General features: G+C 44.6%; 1 protein-coding gene across 1 annotated transcript in view; it reads left to right on the top strand.

Annotated features, from left to right (window-relative positions):
* The first annotated feature begins 614 nt into the window (after positions 1-614).
* The window catches only part of pax7a (paired box 7a), a 273,084-nt gene continuing 248,623 nt past the window's right edge, over positions 615-25,075 (top strand). The window contains exons 1-4 of the mRNA XM_085967556.1: positions 615-1,141; positions 2,683-2,918; positions 4,244-4,373; positions 5,474-5,602. Coding sequence (XP_085823682.1) covers positions 1,057-1,141; positions 2,683-2,918; positions 4,244-4,373; positions 5,474-5,602 — 580 coding nt within the window. The 5' untranslated portion in view covers positions 615-1,056. The remainder of the gene's footprint in view (positions 1,142-2,682; positions 2,919-4,243; positions 4,374-5,473; positions 5,603-25,075) is intronic.

Here is a 25,075-nt window from a genome sequence, read left to right on the forward strand (position 1 = left end):
TGTATAACCCCCTCGGAACCTCAGGGAAACTGACACTCGCCCAATTTCAGTCGCTGAATCTACAGCATTAAAGCGAGTTAATGTTAAATTACATTGCTTAAATAGGGATCACAATCTGCCACTAATACCAGTGTTTGTCCACAAGATCAGACAACGGTGCTCAGAGACAGCAAGTCAGACCGCGGCTGTGGAGACAAGGCGTTTTGCTTTTTGACTCGGTGGTTTGTCCAGTTGGGTGCGAGAGGTTGTTAAATAAAGTGTATTGGAGTGAGTCTGAAATATCCCATCTTTCAGACTGAAGTTTAGTTAATGATGCCGGTTCTGCCTATGGTTCCCATTGATCAGAAGGCAAGGAGAGGTCTTTCTATGTATTAGAATAGCTTTTAGCACTGATTATTTTTACTGCTGGCCGCTTTATTATTATTTTTTTAATGTTAAAACATCTGTTTGGTTCAAAACGAGGCAGCGAAAGAGTGAATGTACAGAGTGTGATCGGGCCCGGAGTCTCCCACCGTCATTGGCGCGTTTACTTGTCAGTATATTCGCACCCTCCTCATGAATAAAAGAATCAGCCCGAGCCTATCACAGTTTAAACTCCTCTCCTCCTCCACACTGCGCCGAACTTGGGCGCCTGAACATCTCCCAGCTTCCTGCAGACTTTTATCAGTGTAGAAACTCTCCACAAAAGAGCATTAAAAGAATCAGGGGTTGGGGGTGGGGGGGGGGGAATTACCAGCAAACAAGGAAAGTCTATTGGGGAGGGGATTGCTACATCAGACCAGTGAAGGATTCCCTTTACTTCTGCTTCCCCAGCTCTCCCTTCAGTCTTCTAACTCCTCATCCCACTTTCCTAAGAAACTTTTTTTCAGGAAGACCTCAGAGCCTGGCCGGCGAAAGCAACTGCGGCGGATACAGACTGACAAGCATCAGATCACCAGGGGCGAGAGCTACTCCATTCACCCTGTCTGCAGGACTTTGTGATTCGCTCATTAGTTTTTTTTTGCAAATCTCTCCTTTTGCCCCCCTGATACCATTCGTCTCGATACCGATTCGAGAATGACGTCTCTAACCGGGACAGTACCGCGGATGATGCGCCCGAGTCCAGGCCAGAACTACAGCAGGACTGGATTCCCTTTGGAAGGTATGTCTGGCCTGATCACCGTGTGTCTCAATTTAATGAAATAAATTAACATATAAAAGTACAAACAATTCGAGATGGAGGAAAAATAAACATAGATTCGTATTTTAAATACAAGTAGAGGTTACATAAATATAACATTTCCTTAACCGTGTTGGGGAAAAGTTGGTTTATTTTCCCTGGAGCCTGCTCTGTTCTGATGCACCTGTTTTAACATAAGGCGTTAATGTATCTTGAATTAAGTGGTACTGGGCATTTATTGCTAATTTTATTTTTGTTATAAGGTTTCCGAGCACGTGCAGCCTTTGCACAGTGTGATGTTGCTGTAGGGTTTGGGATGGAGATTTATTTCGTTGCTGCTCTCGACTCGTACATTTCGTGATTAAGGAGAAATTCGCCAAACCCCACAAGCCAGGCATGCCGTAAAACACACAAGCCGGGTGGATTTAGTGAAGTGCATCATTCAGCACACTGAAGTGAAGAAATAGTCAGGAGAGGGATAAGGGGGATTACACCAATATTTGCACAACATGACTGAGAATAATGAGGGAGGAAAGTGCTACAGTTTCCAGTGTCTATTGAGTGCTGAAATGGGCCACTTGGAGATGTTTGGGAGGAATGAGTCGTGTCCCAGCTAACCGCATGTGTTGGTCATCATTACTTTAAATTAGCAATGCCTGATTCAGATTAAGAAATAGAGAGCTCCAATCTGCTTGGTGGAGCGGCGATGCTCGCTCCCGACCGGCTTCTGTGTATTTTTATTCCGTCTCGCCTTTTACCCATTAAATACAACTAACACACTTCATTTAGCAAGCAAACCTTTCTTGGAAAACGAATTTATTAAAGCCGATTTCGTTAGCGGAGTTCAACCTATAACTGGAAAAGAAGACATTTCTCTGAAGAGAGGTCGTCCCGATTTGTAATGAGCGAATGTATTAAATTAGAATTATTTTCAATTCTATAGAAAGGTTTGTAAACCTTGCATGGCCGGATATCCTCAGTCCTGTTAAAAAAGTTAGAGGTTTAATTACATTAGCCTGATTAAATTTCTAGGCTGTTTGGCTGAAACTGTGTCCATTTCCACCGGAGTTTGTGATCCCCTCGACTGAAGTTTAATTCAGTATTTTTTCCTAATATTTAATAGGATAAAGGTTACATTGCAGGTTAATATTACACTTAAACAATCCTAGGAGATGGGCAGTTCCTTAACTTCGTGTAGCTCAGTCTGGAGCCAAGCCAGTAACACACACCTGTTTGAAAAGCTGCATTCATCTGTTCGACAATTATCACAATCTTAGGGGCTGATGGAGATTCCAGGAGTCTTCAGGGGAAATAAGATCTCCTAATTAAAGTACCAGTGTGAAAATAAAGGCGATGGAGATGTGGGTTCAGCTGCACTATTGGGCAGTTTCACCCTGAGACTGTTTGTTGACAGTCCAGTTACAGATACCGTGTGCTCACTGGGTACTGGTGCTACTGGTGACATGTTTTACTCTTTTTCTCTCTTTCTCGCTCTCTCTCTCCCTCTCTCTCTCTCTAAACAGTGTCCACGCCTCTGGGTCAGGGGAGAGTTAACCAGCTGGGCGGAGTGTTTATAAACGGCAGACCCTTACCGAACCATATTCGACACAAAATCGTGGAAATGGCTCATCACGGTATCCGACCCTGTGTCATCTCCAGGCAGTTGCGAGTCTCTCACGGCTGCGTTTCCAAAATCTTGTGCCGCTATCAGGAGACTGGCTCTATCCGGCCTGGGGCCATCGGAGGCAGCAAGCCCAGGGTGAGTGGAGGAAACGGCGGGGCCGAGGCGATCCTCTGACCGGTCGGAATTATGACACAGAGGAGCAAGAAATAAAGGCAGGATAGAGTTGGAGGAGAGGGGAGTGTGCAATTCTCGAGAGAGAGACGTTGAGAAAAATCATCGCAATCTTCACAGCATTCTCCTCCATCGACACCAGAACAATTGGGTTTCCGAAGTTACACTTTACATTGTCTCAGACACACACTCACCCACCCCCCCCCCCCCCCCCCCCCCAGTGCCAAACATGTGTTGGAGATTTCTGGTGAAGGGTGCAAGTAGAAAAAGTATGAACAATAATAAAAATAAATTGCATTTATTTTATTTTAAATCACAGCACAAAAATAACCCTTCCAACAGGCCTAAACCCACTGCGGCCAACGCGAGCACGCTGCCCAGTCCAAACCCTCTCTTCGTCTCCTTCAGTCATTGCCTGCACCTCCCGCTCGCTGGCCCATTGTATTTATTTCCCGCAGCAAACTTACTGCAAAACTTCCGGGAAAGAAACTTTCCTTAAAATGTTTGTTGTGGCTTCCCCCCCCTAGGCGGCGGATATTCCGTCAAATCGGTAACACGGGAGCAAAACTATGAACTTAAACCAGCGAGTGTCCCGGCCAAGCTCGTGTTTGAGACACGGGCAAACAAAAACCCCAGAATCACCATTCCTCACAGCGACACGGACACAGAAAGAGTCGTTTCTGAATAAAACTGGGCAGTAACAGCGGTGAGAGCAGGGCGAGCTGAACTGGAATCCGACACTGAGTTTCAGTTTAAACGTGAATTCACAGTCGGACATAAATCAGCATAATCACTGACCGAAACCACCACAATCAATAAAATGCTTTAAATAGAATCTAAAGAAAGTCGTCTTTAAGAGGAAGGAAAATGCGGAGAAGGGAATGGCCTCATATACTGTCCTTACTCACAATTAGACAAAACACAACAATTCACAGCAAATAAATGTAATTATTGGAATTCAAACAAATGTGGATGTTTAAAGTAATTTCAGCGATTCACAAACAATGGATTGAAAAGTTCTGATTTTAAGTTACTTTGTGATTTCACATCAATTAAATTAAAAGTTATTTTTTGTTTTTCTGTGTCTGTATCTGTCTGTGCCTGTCGGTGCCTGTCTGTTTCTGTGTCTGTTTCTGTCTGTTTCTGTGTCTGTTTCTGTCTGTTTCTGTGTCTGTTTCTGTGTCTGTATCTGTCTGTTTCTGTGTCTGTTTCTGTGTCTGTATCTGTCTGTGCCTGTCGGTGCCTGTGTCTGTTTCTGTGTCTGTTTCTGTGTCTTTTCCCCCCTGAAGCAGGTAGCAACGCCTGATGTGGAGAAAAAGATCGAGGAATACAAGAGAGAAAACCCGGGGATGTTTAGTTGGGAGATCAGGGACAAACTACTGAAAGACGGGATATGTGACAGGAGCACCGTACCTTCAGGTGAGGGGAACTTCTCGCTTCGACAGCCCCCGCGCCCTGAGCATGCACATGCGGCACCTGTCAGAGGGAAAGACACAGAGGGATCCATTACTGATCTCCACCATCCACATTAGAGAGAGAGACAGAAAGGGATAGCAGAACCTCGCCGCGACACAAACTGCAGTTGTTTAAACCTCTGTGTCCCATTGGGCTTGCTACAATTCTCACTTAAACTTCATCAAAATTGACACCCGTGCCCAAAAAAAAGCACACACACACAATTTGATTCATCTCTAAAACTATCCCTGACAATTTAATCACCGTCTATTGCAGCTCGCTGCCGGTAGATATAAACGCTCACTTTCAGCTAAACTGTTTTGCAGGTTGGTTGTATTGAACCGCCACCCCACGGGGCCCTATGTTAGAATTCGGTACCGAGGACAGGGCGGAAATTATTCTGGGTTTTTTTTTTGTCTGTTGACCATTTTCGTGTTTTTTTTGCAGCATTTCTTCGTGATCATTTTTCTTTCTTCCGGTTGGGCCACAGCGGTGGGTTTCACCGATCTCCCCACCACCCCTGGGAGCGAAGCGCCGGCAATCGGTTGCTATTCCAATCAATGAAATTGACTCGAAATTGGCAGGTTTAGGGGGGCTGGGAATGGGGGCTGGGGGGTGGGGGGTGGGGAAGGGGAGCTACAGTTATGGGACAGTCCCAACACTCTCCCGTCCCCTCAGAGACCCGGAGTTTTACCATTAACTGGCACAAACTTTTCAGATTTACCTTTCTGGTTAAAAAAAAAATCTCAGTAACAGCCATCAGGAAAAGTCATTAGTGAGAAGGATCGAATTTATCAACAGCTAATATTAAGAAAAAAACGACCACGGCTTATTTTAAATGTTATCAAATTACATAACTTTTTAAGAGAACTTTTTAATCCGAAATTATTAAATTATTGCCTTAAATGGCCAGGAGACATGTAAAGAATCGGCGTAGCTTGGGTGGATTTGTTTAAGGTTTATGACACAGAGAATCGACACTTAAACAAAACCGTCCAAACTGTCGATTTTCAAAGTTTCCTATTTTTTTTTATAATTCTTTTATTTATTTTTTCTTTTGAAAGTGAGTTCCATCAGTCGGGTGTTAAGAGCCAAGTTTGGAAAGAGAGATGATGACGAAGAAATGGAGAAGAAAGAGGAAGAAGGGGGCAGAAAGACTAAACATAGTATTGACGGAATCCTCGGGGAGAAAGGTAACATTGACGCTTGTTTTTTCCCGCTGGGGTTTAGTTGAGTTGGTCTTGACGTTCCGCCGATTTCTAGGGTGGGTGGGAGCTGGGGAGGGGGGAGGGGGTGGGGGAGCGGGATTCCCTGCTCAGGTCTGGATTTCACCACATTTTTTTTGTTTTACAAAATTGAGAACTTTTTATTTTGAAAATGAAAAATTAATTTTGCATCTTGAATCGTCATTTTTTAATAGGGCGAGCGGGGTTATTCAGGACGCTTTCTACACGTCCAATCGCCTGCACCTGACCCCCCGCCTGCATTCCTGTGCTCAGTATCGGCTCTCGGTATTTACCTTGGGTTTGGCTTGACAAGAGTTTTGTTTCACGATGGAATCAGAAATGGATTCGGAATTTAGAAACAAACACACACACAGCCCCGTGTTTGTTATCTTATATTCTCCATAGAATATATAATATATACATATTCTCTATACAATGTTTTGTTATATACACATAAAATAATATGTAGTAAAGTGAAAGAACAAGCAAGGTCAGCCCGCTCTGTCCTTCCCTCACAGAAATAGTGAGTTATTTTGTTACATTAACAAGTCTGTGGCTGGGCTCCGAAAGTGTTACTGTAGATTTGGGTAAACATTCTGTCCAAAATCGGAAACTTCCGACCCATGAGACGGTCCCAAGTGTAAAACGCTTTGGTGCAGGAAGTGGAAAACTGCTGGCGTCCCCCTTTGGCAGGTTGCAGCCATCAATGATTCACCCCAGAGCCTGCTGGAAAGTATTGTTGGTGCTTAAATTAATTTGTGTTGTGGACAGATCGTTCTCCAGGTTTCTTAAACGGTCCCTTGAAACCGCGGCTGACAGTTGCCCGCTTTGCCAATCAGTAACAATTAGGAGGGAGATCGGTGCGGCCGGCTGATGAAAGGCGAGGAGATGGGACATTTACTCAGTCCTGATGATCAAGGGACAGACAAGGGGGGTGGGGGGGAGAGTAAAAAAACACAAACACTATCACTTCGTTAGGTTATATATTGGAGCGTTCAGGGGATCAATGTGAAAGGATATGGCCCGAAAATATAGATCAGAAAACTTATTAACTTGCAGTTATTTAGTAATGCTGTTGTTTCTTGGGGAAATCAGAAATAAATGGTGTGATATGATTTTTATGGAAATTAAGTTCGAATATTTGCCTTTGGTTTCATGCATGTGGCTGGTTTGGTTAAATTAAAGACAGTAAATGGCGTCCCTCACACATGGGCCTTGACTCCGCTCTTTCCCCTTATATTATCTGGCGCGTTACATGCAAACTTCCCCGTAAGTTGAATCAATCGGTTTATCATTTAAGTGCTGATGGGGTGAAGCTCGGCCGCTGACCTGTGTACCAACTCGAGATTATTCGTGGTCAAACTTTGAAGAAGAAAAAAAAACCACTTGTTCTTTAAATTCCTCGGGGGCCACTCGGGAAAATTCAAATAAACACTTTTTTTTCCTCTTTTAAAAAAAAAGAGGACAAAAAACTGTCAAACGAGATGTTCAAACATTTCTACTGCGTTTGACAAAGGGCTTTCTCGAAGACGGACTCATTTCCAGACTTGGAGATGAACTTGAGTACAAAGAGCATCGAGTCCATTGAAAATGTTTTAAAAGCTGAAATACAAAAGCGAACAGAGGCGAAGAGAGAGAGAGAGAGAGAGAAAGAGAAAGACAGCAGCCTGTTCTGAGGCGACAGAGTCCGACATTCTCATTCAAAAAACCTGCGAGAGGGGAAAAAAATATCAGAACAAAAGAGCGAGGGAGGAAATAATGGAGATGGGGAATCACATGAATAATGCAAACCCTCCCCGCTGTTAAGAGTTTTGTAATATTATTGGGAAAGAATAACTGGCTGAAGGTACAAAACGATTTTTTTTTTTTAAACATTTAGAAACAGTCAATATTCATTTGGGAAGCAGATTCCGTGCAGTTTGCCCCCGTCCGCTTCTGAATCCAACCATTCAAAGCTAAATGTTTAAACATTTAAATCAAATTTAAAAAATAAACCTTTAGTATATCGCAGAGGGAGTCACATAAGAAGGAAACGAGGAAACACTTCTCTTCTGGGTTTTTTCAAACCGTCCTGATATAGTGAAGTCTTTAATTATTTTGCCAAGTTTTATTTAATCCGTTCTTAGAATGTTTTTAATGTATCACCCTCCTGTGTTCTTGTCCTGAGTTTTTTTTAATGCTGTTTGCTTGCGTACCCCGCACCCCTCGAATCTGGCCTTCGATCCATTTAAAACAATCTATATATATAAATAAAATCTCAATAGAACAAAGTCTGGAAAACATTCTGAACGGTATAATTTTGTAAGCGATTATACTGAGGTTTTAATTGATTATAGACACTCATTGCATGAAAGACAGTGGGCTTTATAAATCTCCCTCCAGCCAAAGTAAACTGAAAAAATGTTTACTGACTATTTGTTTATATTTTAGTTAATGGTTCTGGTGAATGTAGTTTAATTTGCAAATCTTTCATAGTTAAAAAAAAAATCAGTCGCCGATTTAACAAATTCCAACTTTCAAAAACTTTTCATTCTCTTAAACTTACCCTCAAGTTTTAGGAAGTGAGTTTTAGAGGTGGTGAAATTTCTGCGGAGTGATATGTAACTATCTAGTGGCACTCGCCGAAAGCTCTGACTCTTAACATTTAAATATATGGTTTAAAATGTTAAAACATTTGAGAAAGAGAGCCTCCGCGTGCTGCCGTTTTACAACCAGCCTGTAAAGAGGAGCTGGAGCCCACGCGGGGTGACAGCGAAAAGACGGATTGTTTCTTTAAGACGCCCGGGTGACGCGATCGTGTTTATATTTATAAATACACTTTTAGTGGAAGTGTTAAAAAAAACTTTTCTTTTACTTTCTAAATTAAGTCTAGTAAGACGACCGGATGTTTAAACCGCTGACGACCTTTGTGGGGTTTTTTTTAGCGTATAGATCTCTAATTTAAACCATTCGTGAGGTGAAATATTTTCGCCCATATTCATCTCGAGACCTAAACAGAATGTTGTTTTTAGAAATCTTCAAAATATCAAACTGCGCGCGCTTTGTTCAACAGCCGTGGATGTTAACACCGACAACACCAGCTAACACCCACCTAATAACCACACACCCCAGCGCAATATCTGCGACTATTGCTTCAGATAACTTTTAAAAGAGGGACTTTAGAGACAACTTTTGTTATCCTGACTCTTCAACACTTGCCTACAATACAAGCTGGATAGAAAGTGCCCAACATATGGCCCTGTCTCCTTAAGCGATTTGTTTTGTATGATTATTTATATTTCCCAGAACGACAGGAAACCCAAACATATCTTAACTTAATTTGTGTCTTTACTGCGGTAACTCGGGGCCGAGGTTCTAATGCCTTTTCTCTCTTTTTTAAGCAACGATTTTGCTGGACTATTCCTTTTTCTCTCATCTCTCTGACATTTAATAATGTTAAGGCTTATTATAGAAAGTAATGAAAACGCCGCTGTGTGAATGAGGTGCTGTGTTTCCGAGGAGTGTAATAGCTCCTAGCCATGGTTAGAAGTGTATTTAGCCCCAATCAGCCACTGTGGGGACTTTTAAGCACAAACGTTATGTTGAAGGGTTTTAAGGCAGATTAAATTGAGCTCTTTTATTTCTCGCACTTTCATCTTTAAACGCTTCGCTCTGTGTAGCTCCGGGCACAAATTCGCCAGATTTCAGCTCCCTTTTATAGTACGAGATTTTTATAAATTTATATATTTTTAGGACATATTTAACATTTTGTCACATGCTCCTCCGACCTCGTGCTGACAGCAGTCACCCAGTGCTGGAAATAAATGTTGAAAATGCGAACTGTGTGGTTAAGGGAACTTGTTAAAACAAAACTGTATATTTAAAAGGGAGATGGTTGCAATCCAAAATAATTCTGTGACGATGAATGGGTGCTTGAGATAAAGTTCATCCACCGACACTGGGCTTCTGGCCGCTAACACGGGGGGCGGGGGGTTGGGGGAAGATTCCTGCTTCAACACCCCTCTCAATTTATTTATGAATTGTCGACTTCAAAAATATCTCGAGTGGGGACAGATTCTACATTATCAGGAAACGGTAAACGAGCGGCATGACCTGGAAAAAAATTGCCGTGGACGATTTTTATACTATGGAATTTTTCTGATATTATTGCAATCTGCGCGACACGGGACATCGATGTGCAATAAAAGTAGAAATGTGATGACGATTGCGAGCATCTGCAACATGTTAGGACAATAAGTGGTGTGTGCATCATTATAAATGGGCGATAGATCGACAGCACAGGAGAATTAAATTAGGTGATAAGTAAAGGGTTGGAAAAAAAACGATGGGTAAATGGAAGTGTAACGAACAATGGCCAAAAAATAGAGATCAATGCAATACTAAGCGGGAGAAATTTGCTTTAGACGAATAAACAATGGAGCAATCTGATAGTGTAATTAATGTGTGGTAGTTTCAGAGATTGGCGATTGGAGATTCTGAGTGAGAATCAAGTTTAGAAACATAGGCTGGGCGATTGTTTTTGGTGAGGAGGTTTGTGATTGTGTTCGGTGTACAGCCGTGTGTCGTGGAGTGGGGAGGTGTTGATTTTTGCGATCATGTAAACATTTGGACAAGCCAGTTGCATTTGGCAAAGCAGAGTGATACCGCGTGTGCGAGGCAGGTTATACTCTGTCCAGGGAGCTGACGAGGAGTGATATGAATAAAATGAAGGAGACACCCACTAAAGTATTTGGGGAGGGGTGGGGGGTGGGTGTTTCACACCTGGAGGCGTTTTTTTTGGCTTGCTGAGATAGGAGAGTCTATCCGGTAACCTGACTACAGAGAGTTAACCAGCAACCTGTGTACGAGAGAGAGAGAGAGGCTACAATAGACAGTTGAAGACCGGAGGGTCACCTGGAAGTTGTGAATCTAATCAAACAGAAAGTAGAGAGGATTTCTGTGTTTGTGAGGGGAATCAGCTGAAATAATAGAGGCCAGGGAACAGATAGAGGAATGTCAAACTATCCGGGCCTACAACTCATTGTAATGTGCATATTCAATTAAAGAAAGGGATATAGTAGCCACACGAATGACACTTGTCAGAGAAAGCGAAGACAAATAAGGCACAGCATTGAGCTAGCAATTGCTAAAGTAAATACCAGCGCGGAATACTTTACTAGTCGGGGTTTACATAAATAAACACACGAGTGGACGAGAGAGAAAACAAGTTAAGACCGTAAACCAGAGGGATTCAAGTTCAACGAACTGGAAAAAGAGAATGTGGGAACGATTTGGGGCAATGGGCAAGGTTTGGAGAGGGTGGAATGATGGAAACAGCAAAGGTGAGAGAACCGGTTAGGGAAACGATAGCGAGAATTGTACCTTGTGGATGGTGGGAGTCAGAGAGCGAGAGAGATCAGAGCAAAGAAACTCGAAACCAATAATATGATTTGAATCAGAATAATTGCAAGTGAGGGTGTAAAAGGATAGAAAAGTGTAGAGAAAGGAATAAAGGCTGAGGGAGAGAAAGAAAGGGACAGAGAATAATTTACCAGTCTGAGTTAGGAAATTGAGTATTTTTTAATATTTTGCATGAGTTAAACTATCTACGATTCATGTGTCAGAAGTGAGGAGGCATAACGAGGAGAGAGGATGAGAGAGCCCGATAGGACTGCACTTCAAACGAATTCATCCAAGACCAGGAAAGAGTGAGAGAGAGAGATTTAGCTCAAATATGGCAACGTTATTTAGATATTAATAACATATTTTCCCGAGGCATCAGCAGTCCATACATCTCCACTTTCTCCCAGCTATTTGGCTGCAGGAATTGAGTGAGATACAAATGTTGGGCAGAGATAACACAATCAGCACAGCTCGGTCCTATAGCTGCATCACTGCATTAAACCAGGATTAACCTCCCCTTTCCCATCAAGGCTTTCCCTCTTACCCCTTCTATATTTCATTGCAATTTACATGGAAAGGATTTTAAAGAACATATAGGACCCAGAACTTAAAGCTGAAAGGTCTTTGGGACGGAGCAAAACCCTAAATCCTCTCTCAAATTTATGAAATAATAACAATAATAATAAAGTGACCCAGCACTTCAATCCGATGGTGAAATGCCATCCATCGCAGATTGGGAGAGTCACACTTCGGAATTTAAGTTGAACAATTAAAAAAAAACCGCTGTGCCTTACCCAGAATCCCCTGGTGTTAAAGGTGATGTGTGTTTATTTAAAGGTTCGCTGAACCAGAGTTGGCAATGTAGCTTCTGTATAACATTGGGCTTCTTTCCGCTATTGGCGATTTCTAATTTTAAACCGTTTATTTATTTCGTAAATCCATAGTCACGGGATCAGTTGCCCCCAAAGTTTAGCCGGAAGTGCGGCGGTCCTGGTAAATCGATTGACTCGATGTCTCAGGCAACACGGGATTGTCTGATGCACCGAGTTTTCGATGAAAGGTGACAGGACCGAGGGAACATCCCAGATGCGGGGCGCGGGTGTGTGAGGTGACTCTGTATCAAAGGTCCCCTTCCAAGTTGGGGGGGGGGGGTCCCACAATGATGTGAATCGAGGATCAGATCCATCCTGACTTTGTGGGAGTTTTGCAGTGCAGATAGCGATGTTCTATTCCAGGTACAAACTCACCCATAGGACAAGACTGAGGGACTGAGTCTAGCTGGATGTTAGGTGGACACTGGGGATTGGAGACTGTGCGGGGATCTCGCGTCGCATTGTTGCTGGTTGAATATGGGAGATCAGTACAGTAAACTTTAATACAGCACACGCCAACAGGTTGTCCCAATTCGGGCTGCACCGCGCGGATACAAAAGGAAACAGTGTCTCACATTTAAACTTAAAAACCAGGTTGGATTTGCAAATCAATTTTGAAGAATAGAACCGAATTTTATGTTGTATACGCACACAAGATTTTGAACATGCAAATCTTTAAACTGTTGCAACTGTGCAGCTTCTGGTCTTGTAGCCTTATCAAAGAAAACGGAGTTGAAACACAGATACGAACATGCGCCCAACCCAAAACACAGGCCCAGTTCAGTCATAACAAACAACGAGAGAAGGAAAACATCTAACCCTGCCTTAGAAAGCAAACCAGACGCCCGCCAGCCACTGCTGTTGGGTATGGGGGGGGGGGGGGGGGGGGAGGAAGGAGGAAGCTGATTATGTTGTGTTTTGAGAAATATTTAATAGGAGCAGATATCCCATTCCGGATTGTGCAGGCTTTGTAAAGGGACACTTTCAGACACAACTCCAGAGCAGATTAGGTTTCAGACTCCGCTGTAGGATCGTGACCAAGAAAAAAATAAAATTGGATGTCATCTCAATGCGAATTTATAAAGACATTTGTCATCTGGGGGGAAAGCCTAGAATAAGCCTTTTGAGGGGGATATTAATACGCAATTATTTCCAAGTGCTTGGCTGACCTCCGAACTCCCGTTGGCAAGGAACAGGACGGATTGTCGGGTCTGTTGTTTAAGGGAAAAAAAACTAGGTGAGGAAAAGTACGAGACCGAGTCAGGAAATTGAGAAGCTTATTTCCTTTGATCCTTCTCGCTTTTGCTTATCAGGAACATTTATGGTGACACTTTAACAAAGGGAGTTCATCATATTACAGTCTCACCATGCTTTAGTGCGGGGCTCCCGTTTTCAACTAATTAAGGAGAGTCTGCATTGGGGACAGACTCGATCTCAGCACACACATTACTTGCTCGAATGAATAGGGATCTCTGGCCATTCTTTAGGGGGGGTCACAGTGCGGAAATTAGGAGGTCTGTGCTAACAGAATCAAATGTGCGGAATAAATCCCCGCCCCTTACTAAATTTGCTGTTTTGTTAAAATAATTCCCTATCGTGATTCGCCCACACAAATATAAAACTAATCTTAGAATATTAATGACAACACGGCCAGTGGCTCTAAAATGTATTCGAGTTGCCTGCCCAGTTGGCAGGTCTTACATTAGGATGTCTGAGGGTCTTGGCGCATTTCTCGCCTGGGATTAAACTCCTTTATTGGTGACTTTACACAGCAGGTGTGAGTTGGGCACCAGTGCCCGAGTTAAGGTGGTGCCAGGGGTTAGCACTGATCGGCCCTGTGGCGCAGGATACTTGGGCCAGACACAGGTTTCAGCGGCAGCCTGAGAATGCCAGTGAGGGTTTTTTTTTACCCTGCCCGCGCTGTCCGCTCTTTACAACCATAGAACGTGGAGACTTTCGGCCCGACCTGGATATAAAGTTAGAAGGAATTAGCTCCACACAGACAACACGTGAAACCCAGAAAGTGTTCGATTACCTCCGGGAGCAGGACAGCCGGTGCTGCTGAAATGCAGAGCACCGACCACCACCGCACCCCTACCCCCACCCCTCGCCACTTCAGCCTATAGTTTTAGTTTTATTGACAGGACATCAGACATCCCTTCTGCACCGGCCCTTAACTCCCTCACCTTTACTCATAGTTAATCAGGCGAAGGTGTTAGTACTAGGACTGGAACTAGTTTTATTTCAGGTACCCAGTGTCAGTTACCAATACTCCCAGGGCAGGTATAGGACAGGTTAGTTAAAAATTAAGCTCCCTCTACACTGCCCCATCAAACTCTCCCAGGGTCACGTACAGCACGGGTTAGATACAAAATAAATCTCCCTCTACCCTGTCCCATCAAATACTCCCAGGGCAGGTACACCATTGGATCGATACAGAGTAGAGCTCCCTTTACACTGTCCCATCAAACACTCCCAAGGCAGGTACAGCACGGGTTAGATACAGAGTAAAGCTCCCTCTACACTGTCCCATCAAACACTCCCAGGGCAGGTACAGCACAGGTTAGACACAGAGTAAAGCTCCCTCTACACTGTCCCATCAAACATTCCCAGGGCAGGTACAGCACGGGTTAGACACAGAGTAAAGCTCCCTCTACACTGTCCCATCAAACACTCCCAGGGCAGGTACAGCACGAGTTAGACACAGAGTAAAGCTCCCTCTACACTGTCCCATCAAACACTCCCAGGGCAGGTACAGCACAGGTTAGATACAGAGTAAAGCTCCCTCTACACTGTCCCATCAAACACTCCCAGGGCAAGTACAGCACGGGTTAGATACAGAGTAAAGCTCCTCTACACTGTCCCATCAAACACTCCCAGGGCAGATACAGCACAGGTTAGATACAGAGTAAAGCTCCCTCTACACTGTCCCATCAAATTGCCTCTTCTCAAGTAGAAGGGTCCCACTTGTGACCAGTGTGACATTTTTCCATTTCCCATACCAGCCAGCCCGCAGCCTCTCTCAATTAGATTGCGAATTGGGGCCAAATTAGGGACAATTGTGCTGTGGTTTGCTGGGACCGAGTTTGCCCTTTTTGTTTCACGTGGGGGTGACAGAGTTCATCTCCGCACCATGGGCTACAATACTTTAGCTTTTTAACTCAACAGATGGGTTTAAAAGAAAACGGTCGGAATTGCTGGCGGTTTTGGCTTCTTCCAAGCAATAAATGGTAGAGGGTCAGACTCTGCCCTTTAGTCCCTTACAGTGATTTAGTACAGTGATAGCAAACGGAGGTTAAATTCGTTTAATCTGTCGGCAAACTTTGTGTCAGTGTGAAGTGTAAGGGATTAGTTTAGGAAAAAGTCAGCGACCTGCCGGGACCTGCTGACTGTACTCGGATCAGTTGAAGGGACTGTTTATTGCCAGGATTTCCCAGCAGATGAGAACAGAATGTGAATGAAAGATCGAACTAATCTGGGACACGGCAGTGGAAGGACACGGGGAAAAGGTTGTAAAAGATCAACCGAAAGTGCGTTTTATTATCTGTGTGTTTGAATTTATCTCCCGTCGGGCTAATCTCTGCTATTATATGGCCACGGATCTTGGGTCGGAGCTGTATTGACCTCTCCTCTGAGAAGCCGTGAGATGTACTTGCTGTAACTTTAATTTGTATGTAAAGAAAAAACTGAGAAGAATGAAAAGAGATCAGTCACTCTGACCCTTCAGCTCCCTTCAACCTTTCTCTGAAAACATTTACTAACGTTCATTTGTAAAGGAGATGGGGACTCCTTGTTTTATACAGGTCTATTCAGCCCAAGAATTTACACGCGTGTGTGTGTGTGAGTGTGTGTATGTCTGTGTGAATGTGTCTGTGTATCTGTGAGTGTGTGTGTCTGTGAGTGTGTGTATATCTGTGAGTGTGCGTGTCTGTGAGTGTGTATATATCTGTGAGTGTGTATATCTGTGAGTGTGTATATCTGTGAGTGTGTGTATATCTGTGAGTGTGTGTGTCTGTGAGTGTGTGTGTCTGTGAGTATGTGTGTCTGTGAGTGTGTGTATATCTGTGAGTGTGTATATCTGTGAGTGTGTGTATATCTGTGAGTGTGTGTGTCTGTGAGTGTGTGTGTCTGTGAGTGTGTGTATCTGTGAGTGTGTGTATATCTGTGAGTGTGTGTGTCTGTGAGTGTGTATATCTGTGAGTGTGCGTATATCTGTGAGTGTGTGTGTCTGTGAGTGTGTGTATCTGTGAGTGTGTGTGTCTGTGATTTTGTGTGTCTGTGAGTGTGTGTGTCTGTGAGCGTGTGTATATCTGTGAGTGTGTGTGTCTGTGAGTGTGTGTGTCTGTGAGTGTGTATGTCTGTGAGTGTGTGTGTCTGTGAGTGTGTGTATATCTGTGAGTGTGTGTGTCTGTGAGTGTGTATATCTGTGAGTGTGTGTATATCTGTGAGTGTGTGTGTCTGTGAGTGTGTGTGTCTGTGAGTGTGTGTATCTGTGAGTGTGTGTGTCTGTGAGTGTGTGTATATCTGTGAGTGTGTGTGTCTGTGAGTGTGTATATCTGTGTGTGTGTATATCTGTGAGTGTGTGTGTCTGTGAGTGTGTGTGTCTGTGAGTGTGTGTATCTGTGAGTGTGTGTGTCTGTGATTTTGTGTGTCTGTGAGTGTGTGTGTCTGTGAGTGTGTGTATATCTGTGAGTGTGTGTGTCTGTGAGTGTGTGTGTCTGTGAGTGTGTATGTCTGTGAGTGTGTGTGTCTGTGAGTGTGTGTATATCTGTGAGTGTGTGTGTCTGTGAGTGTGTGTGTCTGTGAGTGTGTGTGTCTGTGAGTGTGTGTATATCTGTGAGTGTGTGTGTCTGTGAGTGTGTGTCTGTGAGTGTGTGTATATCTGTGAGTGTGTGTGTCTGTGAGTGTGTGTGTCTGTGAGTGTGTATGTCTGTGAGTGTGTGTGTCTGTGAGTGTGTGTGTCTGTGAGTGTGTGTGTCTGTGAGTGTGTGTGTCTGTGAGTGTGTGTATATCTGTGAGTGTGTGTGTCTGTGAGTGTATGTATATCTGTGAGTGTGTGTGCCTGTGAGTGTGTATATATCTGTGAGTGTGTATATCTGTGAGTGTGTGTGTCTGTGAGTGTGTGTGTCTGTGTGAGTATGTGTATGTCTGTGAGTGTGTGTATCTGTGAGTGTGTGTGTCTGAGTGTATGTATATCTGTGAGTGTGTGTGTCTGTGAGTGTATATATATCTGTGAGTGTGTATATCTGTGAGTGTGTGTGTCTGTATATCTGTGAGTGTGTATATCTGTGAGTGTGTGTATCTGAGTGTGTGTCTGTGAGTGTGTGTATTTGTGAGTGTGTGTGTCTGTGAGTGTGTGTATATCTGTGTGTGTATATCTGTGAGTGTATCTGTGAGTGTGTGTGTCTGTGAGTGTGTGTCTGTGAGTGTGTGTATATCTGTGAGTGTGTGTGTCTGTGAGTGTGTGTCTGTGAGTGTGTATATATCTGTGAGTGTGTGTGTCTGTGAGTGTGTGTGTCTGTGAGTGTGTGTGTCTGTGAGTGTGTATGTCTATGAGTGTGTGTGTCTGTGAGTGTGTATATATCTGTGAGTGTGTGTGTCTGTGAGTGTGTGTCTGTGAGTGTGTATATATCTGTGAGTGTGTGTGTCTGTGAGTGTGTGTGTCTGAGTGTGTATGTCTGTGAGTGTGTGTGTCTGTGAGTGTGTATATATCTGTGAGTGTGTGTGTCTGTGAGTGTGTGTCTGTGAGTGTGTATATATCTGTGAGTGTGTGTATCTGTGAGTGTGTGTGTCTGTGAGTGTGTGTATATCTGTGAGTGTGTATATCTGTGAGTGTGTGTGTCTGTGAGTGTGTATATCTGTGGGTGTGTGTGTCTGTGTGAATATGTGTATGTCTGTTTGAATGTGTGTAAGTCTGTGAGGTTGTGTTTATATGACTGAGTGTGTGAATGTGTGTTTGAGAGTGTGAGTGTAAGAGTGTGTGTGTGTATGTCTGTGAGGGTGTGTTTATATATCTGTGCGTGTGTGAGAGTGTCTGTATGTGTGAGAGTATGTGTCTGTCTGTCTATGTGTATGTGTGTGGGGGGGGGGGGGGGCGAGGGAGAGCGGGCAGGAGTCCAGTTCCTCGTTAACAATGTTCAGTATTCCATCAGATTTCAGTGTGTACCGCACTTCCATGGTTTGAGGCTATAAGGGATTTATTTCTAGTTATTTTCGGTACTTTTCAGGCCAGATCTCCCTCTTTAAATTAAATCGGAATTTTTGAACCATCGAGAAATGCGGCTTAGAAGCCCCGGATCTCTGACACAGACACCCCGCAGTGACCATATAAAACCTGCCGATTTGGGGCCAATTCATAGAGTGACCCACCCCCTCCCCTCCCCCGTCCCCAGTACTGAAGGGTCCCCGCCGTCTAAATGCCCTCAGCTTTAGTGCTTTAATACCGAGTAAATAGATTCCGAGTCAACCCACAGGAGACCGCACTACCTGTAAATAATATTATATGAAATAGCCATTCACTAAACCCACCCAATAGCTGAAAGCATCGACTCCACTCCAGCCACCTCTCAGTTTGAGCTCATACTCGTTCGATTATTGTAAGAAAATACTTCGTGCATATTGAGCGAACCGTGCTGTTTTTTTTGCTGGGGGTCGGGTGGTGAGGTATAGATTGAAGCAGCTATAAACTCACTGAAAATATCTTTAACTTTCAAAAAGGGGGTTGGATAAATAATTGAAAAGGAAACATTTGCAAGGCTATTGGGAAGTAGAGAGTGGGACTGGCTGAAAAGCTCTTTCAAAGAGCCGTCGCAGGCACGATGGGCCGAATGGCCTCCTTCTGTGGTGTATCATTGGATGCTTCTATGATCTTTCAATGTTTGTAACTCAAGAAATACATAAAGGCAAGTCTTCCTGTGCACCGTGTATGTTAAACCTGACTTGTGTAACAGTGATGTGTTTCCTCTTGGAAACTATATGTCAGCAATTTCATTCTAAATAATTACATACCCCACGGGGAAACGTGTCGAACAGCTCAAAGTACTGGTCCCTGTCCCTGTGGATACACCACTGACAGTGCAGCCCAGAACTTGACGTGTGTTTCAGTAAAGGCTAAAAGAAAGGAAGAGTTCATTTAGTAGTTGAGGAAACGATTGTGACTGAGGTGGAGGAACCGGATTAACAGCCCCGATTCCAATTTTCAACTGCGCCATCTCCCAGGTGCGTTGTGGACTCGAGTAATGTTGAGACGCCTCTTTGAATGGGAGGAGGGGAAGAGACACAGATAGAGGGTCTTTAAATGATGCGCGGCGGTACAATAAGGTACAAGTAAAGGCCAGCAATCCCCGCTGGTAGGTTTAATTAAAGACTTTCGCCTGCAGCTCCACAGTGCAACTGTTTCTTGCAGTCTGCCGTTCTTACAATACTGCTGAACTCACTCCTCTCTCAATACTGCTGAACTCACTCCCCACTCAATAATGCTGAACTCACTCCCCTCTCAATACTGCTGAACACACTCCCCTCTCAATACTGCTGAACTCACTCCCCACTCAATACTGCTGAACTCACTCCCCACTCAATACTGCTGAACACACTCCCCTCTCAATACTGCTGAACTCACTCCCCACTCAATACTGCTGAACTCACTCCCCTCTCAATACTGCTGAACTCACTCCCCACTCAATACTGCTGAACTCACTCCCCTCTCAATACGGCTGAACTCACTCCCCTCTCAATACTGCTGAACTCACTCCCCACTCAATACTGCTGAACACACTCCCCTCTCAATACTGCTGAACTCACTCCCCTCTCAATACTGCTGAACTCACTCCCCTCTCAATACTGCTGAACTCACTCCCCTCTCAATACTGCTGAACTCACACCCCTCTCAATACTGCTGAACTCACTCCCCTCTCTCAATACTGCTGAACTCACTCCTCTCTCAATACTGCTGAACTCACTCCCCTCTCAATACTGCTGAACTCACTCCCCACTCAATACTGCTGAACTCACTCCCCACTCAATACTGCTGAACTCACTCCCCACTCAATACTGCTGAACTCACTCCCCTCTCAATACTGCTGAACTCACTCCCCTCTCAATACTGCTGAACTCACTCCCCTCTCAATACTGCTGAACTCACTCCCCTCTCAATACTGCTGAACTCACTCCCCTCTCAATACTGCTGAACTCACTCCCCACTCAATACTGCTGAACTCACGCCCCACGCAATACTGCTGAACTCACTCCCCACTCAATACTGCTGAACTCACTCCCCTCTCCATACTGCTGAACTCACTCCCCACTCAATACTGCTGAACTCACTCCCCACTCAATACTGCTGAACTCACTCCCCTCTCCATACTGCTGAACTCACTCCCCACTCAATACTGCTGAACTCACTCCCCACTCAATACTGCTGAACTCACTCCCCTCTCAATACTGCTGAACTCACTCCCCACTCAATACTGCTGAACTCATTCCCCTCTCAATACTGCTGAACTCACTCCCCACTCAATACTGCTGAACTCATTCCCCTCTCAATACTGCTGAACTTACTACCCTCTCAATACTGCTGAACTCACTCCCCACTCAATACTGCTGAACTCATTCCCCTCTCAATACTGCTGAACTCACTCCCCTCTCAATACTGCTGAACTCACTCCCCTCTCAATACTGCTGAACTCACTCCCCTCTCAATACTGCTGAACTCACTCCCCACTCAATACTGCTGAACTCATTCCCCTCTCAATACTGCTGAACTCACTCCCCACTCAATACTGCTGAACTCATTCCCCTCTCAATACTGCTGAACTCACTCCCCTCTCAATACTGCTGAACTCATTCCCCTCTCAATACTGCTGAACTCACTCCGCTCTCAATACTGCTGAACTCACCCCCCTCTCAATATTGCTGAACTAACTCCCCTCTCAATACTGCTGAACTCACTCCCCTCTCAATACTGCTGAACTCACTACCCTCTCAATACTGCTGAACTCACTCCCCTCTCAATACTGCTGAACTCACTCCCGACTCAATACTGCTGAACTCACTCCCCTCTCAATACTGCTGAACTCACTCCCCACTCAATACTGCTGAACTCACTCCCCACTCAATACTGCTGAACTCACTCCCCACTCAATACTGCTGAACTCACTCCCCACTCAATACTGCTGAACTCACTCCCCTCTCAATACTGCTGAACCCACTCCCCTCTCAATACTGCTGAACTCACTCCCCTCTCAATACTGCTGAACTCACTCCCCTCTCAATACTGCTGAACTCACTCACCTCTCAATACTGCTGAACTCACTCCCCTCTCAATACTGCTGAACCCACTCCCCTCTCAATACTGCTGAACTCACTCTCCTCTCAATACTGCTGAACACACTCCCCTCTCAATACTGCTGAACCCACTCCCCTCTCAATACTGCTGAACTCACTCCCCTCTCAATACTGCTGAACTCACTCCCCCCTCAATACTGCTGAACTCACTCCCCTCTCAATGCTGCTGAACTCACTCCCCTCTCAATACTGCTGAACTCACCCCCCTCTCAATATTGCTGAACTAACTCCCCTCTCAATACTGCTGAACTCACTCCCCTCTCAATACTGCTGAACTCACTACCCTCTCAACACTGCTGAACTCACTCCCCTCTCAATACTGCTGAACTCACTCCCGACTCAATACTGCTGAACTCACTCCCCTCTCAATACTGCTGAACTCACTCCCCACTCAATACTGCTGAACTCACTCCCCACTCAATACTGCTGAACTCACTCCCCACTCAATACTGCTGAACTCACTCCCCACTCAATACTGCTGAACTCACTCCCCTCTCAATACTGCTGAACCCACTCCCCTCTCAATACTGCTGAACTCACTCCCCTCTCAATACTGCTGAACTCACTCACCTCTCAATACTGCTGAACTCCATCCATTCTCAACACTGCTGAACTCACTCACCTCTCAATACTGCTGAACTCCATCCATTCTCAACACCACTGAACTCACTACCCTCTCTATACTGCCACCTGAAAGGTTACTGTATTAGATAAGAGCTCACAGAGTTGGGGGTAATATATTAGCATGGATAGAGAATTGGCTGACTAACAGAAAGCAGAGAGTCGGGATAAATGGGTCATTTTCCAGTTGGCAAACGGTAACTAGTGGGGTGCCACAGGGATCGGTGCTGGGGCCTCAACTACTTAAAATCTACATTAATGACTTGGATAAAGGGACCGAGTGTAATGTAGCCAAGTTTGCTGATGATCCAAAGATGGGTGGGAAAGCATGTTGTGCAGAGGACTCAAAGAATCTGCAAAGGGATATAGGCAGGCTAAGTGAGTGGGCAAACATTTGGCAAATGGAGTATAATGTGGGAACGTGCGAGGTTATCCACTTTGGCAGGAAAATTTAAAAAACAAATGATTATTTAAATGGAGACACATTACAAAATGCTACAGTTCAGAGGGACCTGGGGGTCCTTGTGCATGAAACACAAAAAGTTAGCATGCAGGTACAGCAAGTAATCAAAAAGACAAATGGAATTTTGGCCTTTATAGCAAGGGGGTTGGAGTATAAAAGCAGGGAAGTCCTGCTACAACTGTACAGGGTATTGGTGAGACCACACCTGGTGTACTGTGTACAGTTTTGGTCTCCTTATTTAAGAAAGGATATATTTGCTTTGGTGGCAGTTCAGAGACGATTCACACGTTTGATTCCTGAGATGAGGGGGTTGACTTATGAAGAAAGGTTGAGCAGGTTGGGCCTATACTCATTGGAATTTAGAAGAATGAGAGGTGATCTTATTGAAACATATAAGATACTGAGGGGGCTTGACAAGTTAGATGCAAAGAGGAAGTTTCCCCTCGTGGGGGAATCTAGAACTCGGGGGCATAGTTTCAGAACAAAGGGTCGCCCTTTTAGAACTGAGATGAGGAGGAATTTCTTCTCTCAGAGGGTCGTAAATCTGTGGAATTCTCTGCCCCAGAGAGCTGTGGAGGCTGGGTCATTAAATACATTTAAGGTGGAGATAGACAGATTTTGCAAGATAAGGGAGTGAACGGTTATGGGGAGTGGACAGGGAAGTGGCTTTGAGCCCAAGATCAGCCATGATCTTATTAAATGGCGAAGCAGGCTCGACGGGGCAAAGTAGCCTATTCCTGCTCCTTTTTCTTATGTTGTTATTTCTTAACCCACTCCCCTCTCAATACTGCTGAACTCACTCCCCTCTCAATACTGCTGAACTCACTCCCCTCTCAATACTGCTGAACTCACTCCCCCCTCAATACTGCTGAACTCACTCCCCTCTCAATACTGCTGAAATCACTCCCCTCTCAATACTGCTGAACTCACTCCCCCCTCAATACTGCTGAACTCACACCCCTCTCAATATTGCTGAACTCACCCCCCTCTCAATATTGCTGAACTCACTCCCCTCTCAATACTGCTGAACTCACTCCCCTCTCAATACTGCTGAACTCACCCCCCTCTCAATACTGCTGAACTCACTCCCCTCTCAATACTGCTGAACTCACTCCCCTCTCAATACTGCTGAACTCACTCCCCCCTCAATACTGCTGAACTCACTCCCCTCTCAATACTGCTGAACTCACTCCCCCCTCAATACTGCTGAACTCACTCACCTCTCAATACTGCTGAACTCACTCCCCTCTCAATACTGCTGAATTCACTCCCCTCTCAATACTGCTGAACTCACTCCCCTCTCAATACTGCTGAACTCACTCCCCTCTCAATACTGCTGAACTCACTCCCCTCTCAATACTGCTGAACTCACTCCCCCCTCAATACTGCTGAACACACTCCCCTCTCAATACTGCTGAACTCACTCCCCTCTCAATACTGCTGAACTCACTCACCTCTCAATACTGCTGAACTCACTCCCCTCTCAATACTGCTGAACTCACTCCCCTCTCAATACTGCTGAACTCACTCCCCTCTCAATACTACTGAACTCACTCCCCTCTCAATACTGCTGAATTCACTCACCTCTCAATACTGCTGAACTCCATCCATTCTCAATACTGCTGAACTCACTCACCTCTCAATACTGCTGAACTCCATCCATTCTCAACACCACTGAACTCACTACCCTCTCTATACTGCCACCTGAAAGGTTACTGTATTAGATAAGAGCTCACAGAGTTGGGGGTAATATATTAGCATGGATAGAGAATTGGCTGACTAACAGAAAGCAGAGAGTCGGGATAAATGGGTCATTTTCCAGTTGGCAAACGGTAACTAGTGGGGTGCCACAGGGCTCGGTGCTGGGGCCTCAACTACTTAAAATCTACATTAATGACTTGGATAAAGGGACCGAGTGTAATGTAGCCAAGTTTGCAGATGATCCAAAGATGGGTGGGAAAGCATGTTGTGCAGAGGACTCAAAGAATCTGCAAAGGGATATAGGCAGGCTAAGTGAGTGGGCAAACATTTGGCAGATGGAGTATAATGTGGAAACGTGCGAGGTTATCCACTTTGGCAGGAAAATTTAAAAAACAAATGATTATTTAAATGGAGACACATTACAAAATGCTACAGTTCAGAGGGACCTGGGGGTCCTTGTGCATGAAACACAAAAAGTTAGCATGCAGGTACAGCAAGTAATCAAAAAGACAAATGGAATTTTGGCCTTTATAGCAAGGGGGTTGGAGTATAAAAGCAGGGAAGTCCTGCTACAACTGTACAGGGTATTGGTGAGACCACACCTGGTGTACTGTGTACAGTTTTGGTCTCCTTATTTAAGAAAGGATATACTTGCATTGGTGGCAGTTCAGAGACGATTCACTCGGTTGATTCCTGAGATGAGGGGGTTGACTTATGAAGAAAGGTTGAGCAGGTTGGGCCTATACTCATTGGAATTTAGAAGAATGAGAGGTGATCTTATTGAAACATATAAGATACTGAGGGGGCTCGACAAGTTAGATGCAGAGAGGAAGTTTCCCCTCGTGGGGGAATCTAGAACTCGGGGGCATAGTTTCAGAACAAAGGGTCGCCCTTTTAGAACTGAGATGAGGAGGAATTTCTTCTCTCAGAGGGTCGTAAATCTGTGGAATTCTCTGCCCCAGAGAGCTGTGGAGGCTGGGTCATTAAATACATTTAAGGTGGAGATAGGCAGATTTTTGCAAGATAAGGGAATGAACGATTATGGGGAGTGGACAGGGA

This window comes from Somniosus microcephalus, chromosome 25 (genome assembly GCF_052327205.1).
Source record: "Somniosus microcephalus isolate GS21.2 chromosome 25, FLI_Smic_1.0, whole genome shotgun sequence".
NCBI lineage: Eukaryota > Metazoa > Chordata > Chondrichthyes > Squaliformes > Somniosidae > Somniosus > Somniosus microcephalus.